This window comes from Neodiprion lecontei, chromosome 2 (genome assembly GCF_021901455.1).
Source record: "Neodiprion lecontei isolate iyNeoLeco1 chromosome 2, iyNeoLeco1.1, whole genome shotgun sequence".
Classification (NCBI taxonomy): domain Eukaryota; kingdom Metazoa; phylum Arthropoda; class Insecta; order Hymenoptera; family Diprionidae; genus Neodiprion; species Neodiprion lecontei.
The window spans coordinates 14408908-14417614 of NC_060261.1; the positions used below are offsets into that span (position 1 = coordinate 14408908).

The 8707-nt window shown below is 36.2% G+C and overlaps 2 protein-coding genes across 3 annotated transcripts; one reads left to right on the plus strand and one right to left on the minus strand.

Moving 5' to 3' along the window:
* Nucleotides 1-26: 26 nt before the first annotated feature.
* Nucleotides 27-2156, plus strand: LOC107227836 (eukaryotic translation initiation factor 3 subunit K). 2 transcript variants are annotated; one of them, XM_046732264.1, is made up of 4 exons: nucleotides 27-362; nucleotides 544-763; nucleotides 1042-1315; nucleotides 1956-2156. In XM_046732264.1, exons 1-4 carry the CDS (start codon nucleotides 310-312, stop codon nucleotides 2111-2113), a joined length of 705 nt encoding a protein of 234 aa, XP_046588220.1. In that variant the 5' UTR covers nucleotides 27-309; the 3' UTR covers nucleotides 2114-2156. The 2 variants fall into 2 exon arrangements, with proteins under 2 accessions (XP_046588220.1, XP_015524584.1); XM_015669098.2 differs by having other exon boundaries at nucleotides 189-362; nucleotides 1096-1315.
* A 1952-nt stretch (nucleotides 2157-4108) lies between these two features.
* Nucleotides 4109-7782, minus strand: LOC107227852 (palmitoyltransferase ZDHHC3-A). Its single transcript, XM_015669120.2, has 4 exons — nucleotides 7352-7782; nucleotides 6799-7074; nucleotides 6460-6618; nucleotides 4109-6391 (listed from the first exon to the last, which is right to left on the minus strand). Exons 1-4 carry the CDS (start codon nucleotides 7462-7464, stop codon nucleotides 6109-6111), a joined length of 831 nt encoding a protein of 276 aa, XP_015524606.1. The 5' UTR covers nucleotides 7465-7782; the 3' UTR covers nucleotides 4109-6108.
* Nucleotides 7783-8707: the final 925 nt, after the last annotated feature.

The window sequence follows — 8707 nt, forward strand, 5'->3', positions numbered from 1 at the left end:
GCTTAACGCAGAGTATTCTACTCCGTGGTTAATAGTGTACTTGGTTCACATTTGTTTTGAGACGTTGTTCCAAATCAATCCGACGAATAATTCAAATTTCGCATTCGACCGGGATACTGACTGCGGAGCTCCCAAGCGGTGAAATCAGAAAGTCCCCATGGTCAGATGTATCCGCTTTTGTATACTTACTAGTCTTTCTGAACAATCTATGCTTATCTTTCCTTCACTTTTGTTCTAACCTAAAAATCAGGCTAAATATCTATCACTCCTTGCGCCGTGGAACTTGAAAAACTTCGAACGAATTCCACCATGGCAGAGGCTATGAGGCAAACTATCGTCGAAATGTTGAAGGGGATTGAGAGGTGTTTACAGTCATTCTCACTTTCTTAATTTGTTCAATTCGTTCATATCCGCAACATTGTGTTACCCAACCTCAACATGTCGTATTCAAAGAATTAGTCTCGTTTTTTTTTTTTTTGCGTTTTCAATTGTAGAAAATGTCCGAGTATGCGATAATGTTATAATGACACCAGTTGATTTCAGATACAATCCTGACAATCTTTCCACCCTTGAGAAATATGTTGAAATTCAGTCGAGGGAAAACGCTTATGATCTCGAGGCAAATCTTGCTGTTTTGAAGTTGTATCAGTTGAATCCGCAACGCTTTAGTCAAGATATAACTTGCCAGATATTGCTCAAGGCTTTGACTAATTTTCCTCACACAGACTTCGTTCTTTGTAAATGTCTGTTGACTGAAAAAATTGTAAGTATTGTAATTATTCTTCTAATTAATCACTTATAAATCAAGGGAGTACCTTTTTACTCCACAATTTTTATACCTTACAAATAATATCAAATTGTTATTCGACTTACTAATTTATACGAAATTATACAATGGTTTCGCGTTAGGAAAGTTGACAACCCAAAGGGGTTTTGTATTATCCCCCAGTCTGCACTTAAAATTTTATATTCCAAGACAGAATCCCTTGCTATCTTCGCAGAAGTTAGCAAGTCCTACAACATCTTTTATTTGTAAAATAGATTTACAGAAAAGAGGCAAAAGGAAGACAGATTTGTAAAATTTTGCAATTGCAGATGCAAGAAGAACCAATCAACCAGATCATGTATTTGGGAGATATTTTGGAACAATGTGATTTCCAACATTTTTGGGACAGAGTTTTATCTATGCCAGAACTGTGCAACAGAATAGTTGGGTTTCAGGACTCCGTCCGCAAATTCGTCTGCCATGTCGTAGGAATTACTTTCCAAACTATCGACAAAGGTCTGCTTGCCCAGCTACTTGGTGGTATCGATGGTGCGTTCCTTTCATATATATACTTTTTGCAATAAAGTAACTGTGTCACAGAGTTTTTAATTTTCTTTGTTACGGTGGGTAATATTTTTTGTAAAATTTGGATGAGCAATGAATCAAAAGTAACATGTATTAGTCTAAAATCTTTCAAATCATTTCATCATTTCAAACAATGAGATATGCTAAAATCCGTACCTTTATTTAATAAAACAAAATGAATCACCAGAACTAGTCCACAAGTTTTTTAAGATTCAATCTAAAATCTCCAAATTTCAATCTAAATGTACAATTATGTAAGTCTTCCGATATCTGGTTTTGTTCAATAATTAAAAAAAAAAAATGCTTAGTTGTTTTCAAGGATGATATAAATTGTATCCTTTTGCCAGTCTAATTGTAAGTTACATTCCATTATTATTCACATAGAGTTGAAAAAATTTTTGACACAACTGCTTCACACAAATAAGTGGTTTATTCACTCAAGGGAATGCTGAACTGTTTGATTCAGCTATTCATGTGTCATTGTTGGTAATAATATAATAATCGCAAACTCACTGTGTAGGAGTAAAGAATAACTCATCAGTCAAGCTTCCTCTCAAGATATGTATTATATTTTGTAACGTTTGTTTTTTTCAAACCTCATCAGATTCCACCTTGAAACACTGGGTCAAGAAATACGGATGGAAAGAAGAATCTAAGAATGTGATTTTTATTGCGAATCAAGATGAAAACATCAAGACCAAAAATATTACCGAAAAAATCGACTTCGAAAATGTTGCTGGACTCATGGCTGCATGTCTGTAAGCTACATCTGGAGTGTTTGAAATAAATTTGATATCAAATAAAATTCGATCTTGATATTCGTTATTATTACCACTATGCGGTACCTTGATTTCTATTTTTAAGCTGTTACACTTGGGGGAAAAAATGTTATCAGTCAATTAAGGGGGGACCTGGTTCAGAAGGTTCAAAAAATGTTGTTTCTTTTATTGTCTAAATCGATAGATAAATTCAAGAATATATGCCCAAAGTTACAGATGCCAATTCAAAGTATTTTCGGGTATACGAAGCCCAACATAAAGGGGTGTCGAGCAAGTGTGTGCGTGCTCGACCTTCTTTACATCAGCAATGGCGTTTCCAAAACTCGCAGGTATTTTGAAAGCACATACGTACAGTGACGATTACCTTATTACAAAAAGTGAGTGCGTGGAACACGTACAATAATGAAGAAAGAGAAGTTTGGTGTTAAGAAGCGGCTGACTGAGGGTATCATAAAACAGCTCACAATTTATTGTGGTTTTGTACTTAAAAGAAATATTGATTTTGTCCACGAAATGAACAAAGCTGTAATGACAACGCTGGATCATTATTGCTTCACAAACAAATCCCCTCAACACGAGAACTGTCCAACAGGCATCGTTAGATAGTATGAATGGTGCAAAGCTGAATGCAAGAATCAACTATGATCTTTGAAAAATTCTGCTCGATCAATTGTTGAAAAAACGTAGAAGCACATTCGCCCGATTTGTGAAGAACTATGAAATGATGACCTTCTAACGATATACTTAGGCGATATACGCAACATTGAAACGAGTCGTTCAACTCAACAATCTGGCTCATGAATCTGAAATACCTGCATTCCGACCAAAAAAACGTTGAAATTGCCGCCTATTTGGCTGCAGGCATATTCAGCGAAGGGTATTCAGCGATTTTGAATACCATGCAGTTGGTGGATTTGAACATTGACTAGCAATGCAAAATGTTTGCTGATACCGCTGAAGTGTAACAGATCAATAGAGAGAAGAGGTACTAGTTACTTGGCACCATGGGGCTCGTAGACTCGAACTATGCATCAGAATGAGATGTTTGAGGAAGCAGGACTACTATATGGACCAGGAACAGCTGATTAGCCAATCATTAGCGTAAGAAACCAAAAATTGATATTTTTTCCAATTAAAAACTTTAATGCGTGTTTTCTCAAGTTATAATTTTTTCAACTTTGCTGAATTGGTAGGTGCGATAGCAAAAAAATCAAGCGACCTATCGACTCATACCTAAGTTTGTTCTATTTAGTATTGAATTCTTTTCTAAATGAACTAACAAAATTATTAAAAAAGTATTTTTAAATAAATTTTTCCTATTATCGTGCGCAAAGTTCGGTTTTACGCACGCATTTGCGTTCGCAAAGTGCCACTTTCCCATACGCTGAGAAGAGCGTACAGGAATGTAGCTGAGCGCGCGGGAATGTATAAGAATGTACGCGTGGTACCGAGGCGTACCTATGTTATTACATTATGTACATTCGCTTGTGCGAACGCCGCTGGTTCGAGCGCCGGTTTATTTACATCCCACCGTTTTTATCTTCTTTGAAAGACCTGTCGAAAGGTGCATTCTACGTTCTGCATTTCTTTAATACGGACAACAAACGCGAAAGTTATCAGTCGCCTCGCATACGCTCTTTCGAAAGAACACTGTCAAGTGAGAGTTGATAAAAATGAATAGTGTACAAAGTTCGTGTATAAATATATACCGTGTAAATTTGACATTCTGTTTAAATTTAGTAAATTTATATTAGTTTTTCAATTTACTTCCTTGTGGTCGGGGGGGCTTTGCCCTCTAATAATTACAGGTATATGGGTCGAACTTTGCGCAACTTAATAGGAAAAATAGTATACAATACTCGTATGCTGCGTAGGTGTACCCACACTTGCTCTTGTGACAAACTCCGCTTGTGCGGAAATCACCTACTTTGCGTACTCGTATCGTAATATATTAGTACAGCACGTCGAAGTGATCTTTTGAAAAAACACATTTTTTATCAAACCTCAAAAAAGTTATGATTTTGTTATGTCTGGCGTATCGCCACATGTCTCCCTCATCTCGTTAGTCTCCCACGATCCTTACAGTAACCTTATCATCTCATTCCTGTCCTCCTATTTCCATTCTGGCCGACTCCACTCACTTTTTGCCGACTGTGCTAATTTTATTCTCCACCATTCTGAATCTGCGTACCTTGTACTCCTGCTCTTTACCTCGGTACCATTCCTATTCCAGCGTTCGAGACGATCAAGTCTATTTCTACACTCAACAATCTCACGTATAACTTTTTTTTACCGATATTGTGAACTACACACGCCGTTTAAACTAATCCACAAATTCGTTAAACAAATATATAGTTGATATCTCAAGTATCCAAACGGTTATTCAACCCTTATCTCAAGTTCTGGTTGTCCCCGGACGTAAAGGCGATGGTTAACCAGTTTGTCCCTTATCGCTCGGGAATAAACGATGACCGCGGACGTAACAATTTCATGATTATTTCAACTTTTTCTTAGTTCATTTAGAAGAAAAATATATAATAATTGGACATATTTTGTGTTTGTTTTTGTTTCAGACAGTTGTTTTTTTCCCTTGCAAAAAAACCTCGATAAAAGTTTTTTTTTGACCTGCTAAACCAGGATCCGTCCTTAGAGATAAAAGCTTGTTTTGCAATTTTTTTAATTTTACATTCAATACTTGATAACATAAAGCTTTATCAAAACAAAATCATGCTTTGGGAAAATAAAAACTTAACATAAATATTGCCTACTCATGTAAATCTACAATGTGTATTTTCACTTTAAGTGAAACTCTTAATTTAAGAGTCTTAAAGAATTACAATATAAACCTATTGTTGACAATCAATGGAATGATATACCATCTCCAACTTTGAATGATTATGATAAGAAATTAAATATTTTAATATATTAATGTGCGATTAGTCAATTTCAGTTCAATAAGTTATTTAAAATCTTAATTAATGATTTTCATCTTAGATTGATCAATTTGATTGTAAATAAATATATAATTGGGAAGTTTTTTGGGTATCTACCAAAATTACAGTATTTTTAACGTCGTCTTGCTGTGAAAATTGACTAGATTGCATCAGCGAAAAGTTGGGTATTATATTTAAAAAGAAAAAAAAAAAAAGAAAACCTTACAAGATGTACCAATTAGCAAATGTCAACTTCGCATCGCAATATAGCTTATTCCGATTCGAGTCATGGAATCAACAATACAAAAAATTTCGACTTGATATGTATCTGCTACTAATTAAGTTTGTCTTTCTGTCATGAATTTTCTCAGCAAATCGACGATATACAATTTGCTATGTTCTCGACAGTTGAATCATAATTGATCATTTCCAGACTTTTGAAATCCATAATTCTTGATGGAAGCAAAAGAATTTAATTTGAATTGCATTCAATTTCCATTATCAGTATTAACTATGTGTTTTTGTACATAAGAAAACGTCATGTCCATCCAACTATGAAATCAATTTTCTTTGCAAAATCGATCTATCGTTATTTAAATCTTGTAATTAATTAACAAATTTATTCACACATTACAGATTTTAAAATGTTCAAAATTGAGTGCTTCGAACAATAGTTGATTCAGTTTCGATCAGTGCAAGACATCCAACAACAAGCATACCACTATAATTTGTCTTGAATGTTATTTACGAAATGGATTGTTAAAAGTTGCTTCCAATTCTTCTGATTATTGCTTTCAATAGGCTTTGGGCATAGTTAGAAATGATAAACTAACCTAATGACAAATCTAAGACTAGTTTATTAAAAGAATTGTAAATATTGCCACACCATTGACTGAAATCAAGTAGGTATGCGCCCATTGAGTGACCATTTGATTTACAGTTGTTAGGTTTGATCAGTTTTACCGACGAGTTGATTCATTGCTGTCTAAAAAATTGATTTCAGGACATTTGGAACATGCATTTCTCCCTCAGGCTTATTAAACCCCTAAACTTGATGGTCAATTAAATGAGCATCTTTACGGTACGAGTAACGAGGAGGATTGTGACATGGAAGTAACCACAAAGCTGGATGACTCTTACCACAGACCTGTGCAAGAAGAGTTAATGTACGAGGGGTAGTTTTATTGGCATGCTGATGATGATGGTTTCCTTGAATTCTTTCTATAGCTGTCTCATCGCCTAAAATAGCTTGAAACTGGTCCACCAGAATTGCTACCACAAACATTCCAAATAACGCCGACTCCAGTACAAGTATGACGCAATGTAGACTGCAATGAGAAACATCACAGTTTTGATTTAAAACAGAGTTGTATAAAGCATGTTGTATTTTACTCACATGCGACTTTGTTTTATTGCCACGTCAACGCTGCATTCAGGACAATCGAAGACCCAAGAGAGGATGACCAGTGTTATAGCGTATAAGGCTAGTATACCAACATACACCAGAAATTGTATAAAATATTTCTGATTTCGCTCCCCCACACAGTTATTTATCCTTAAATAAATACAATCACATGTGAATAAGCCCTTAGCACAATGTCTGAGATACGGTGACTAAATTTTTTACATGTATTTATCTAGATTTTAGTCAAACAATTGAAAAAAAAGAAAGCAACTAGCTTTCCTGCTCTGAGGTTTCATTTATCATGTTGTGATTTATAATTAAAAATCTCACCATGGACAGTGATGATCCATTCTCCTGATACATCGTTTGCATATCTTGCAATGATGGGCTCTTGGTGGTCTATAAGTTTCACAACGAGTACACACTGTCCAATCATCTCTTTCGTCAGATTCATCCCTGTTTCCACCTGTATGGATGTCTGAAAAGTCCATCCTTGTCTGTGGAAGAGGTACGAGACCAGGATCGCTGCAGACTGCCTTCAGATGAGACATCATCAGCAGTAAAACTATCGTATTGAATGTCACCACATGAAAAGGACCCCATAGGCTATAAACGGGAAAACATTATGAAGACAATGTTCAAACTATAATCCGTCTTGCCTTTAGGTGATACACTTGAAAATTGCATGGAATGAAAGATGTAACAAATTGTGAAACAGGTGTGTCTTGCGTTACAAAATGTGCGAGTTATCAAATTAAGGTTCATTGCAATGAGTTCGCTTTATTTATTCGTTGTGGGAATAATGAAGTATCGTTGACGTGTTGTGAAGCGTTTAAAAGGCAAAAGTGTCAGGCAATCGCTAACAGTCTCGGAGAGAACTAACCTGTCTTGCATTGTATGTAGAACAATCCATCGCACAACGACGTAGTCAGCATAAAACACAGCGATATACGTAACGATAATGCAAACAATACCGCAGGGATCCCTTACAAACATTTTTTATTTTCCTCGAAGTCACATTCTTTCTCCATACCTATTCGCTAAAGCTGCTGAGTTGGTTCTTTAGACTTACATTCTGATTGTATACCTGTCACTAGCTACTGTAGACACGATGTTACAAGAACAGGTGCGACAACGGAGCACACCGGACTGATTTACCGATAAAATGTTGATGGAGTTTCGCACAGAATTTTCAAGAATTCCGCCAAGGTGCACGTCAGGACTAGAAGGGAACATCACTGATAACATTGAACATTGTGCCCAATGCTTGTATGCGGCTTTGCCCCGTGATTGGCAGAGCGAGAGAGAGAGTGTACTAGGATCGATTTTGTAGTTCCACTCCTCACATTTCCCACCATCGAAGCATTCAGATTAGTTGATTATACTTTGTAAACCAATCAGAATGCTTTGATGGTGGGAAATGGAATTTGCTACAGGCTCTAGTCTTAGATCTAAGGCACTTAAAAATCGGAACGATTTCTCGGACCGAGAAAAAGTTACCAGAACTCATATCGTGTATACAGCAAACTCGGACGTAAATCGTGGATCGAAAACGCGGATGTAAAAATGGATCACGTTCCATTATTCCGTACTAGCTGCTGCATTCTCTCCTGTTCTAATTCAGGCAGCCAATTGCAGATGATTGCAGAGTTTGCATCACGCATGTGTGAATTTCAAAGGTAAATATCAAATATAAAATGAAAATATATCAACTATTAAAGCAATAGCGAGCACTTTTTCAATTTTTTTTTCTTATCCGTCATTTCATATGATACAGTATCTGGATCCACATGAAAATTCCAAAATAAATAGCACTATTAGAAATGCATTAATTAATATATAGGAATGAGAAATTACAAGATTAAACAGAAAACATTCAAGTTACCTTTTCGAGCACAGTAGAGGTTATGATTCAATCGCGTTATCTATTTAGGATTCTGCACTGTTGGTAGCATGTAAATAATTACCATTCAACTTCACATTTTCGACCTCAGCGCTATCTGGATTCCTCCGAGCGCAAAATGATGGTGAAATTTAAGTTACTAAACTTGTATCCGAGAACTCGGACCGATTTCTAGCACCGTGTCAACACGTCTTTACTGCCGAGACCCATTTAGGAACCGATGTAACAAAAACATCCGCGTGCTCGCGGTTATCAGGTCAAGTGGTACCCGCCTGCCCTCTGGTTTTAAGCGTTGAAACTAGAGCTGAACTGACCGCGCCAGGCGTGAACAGTAAA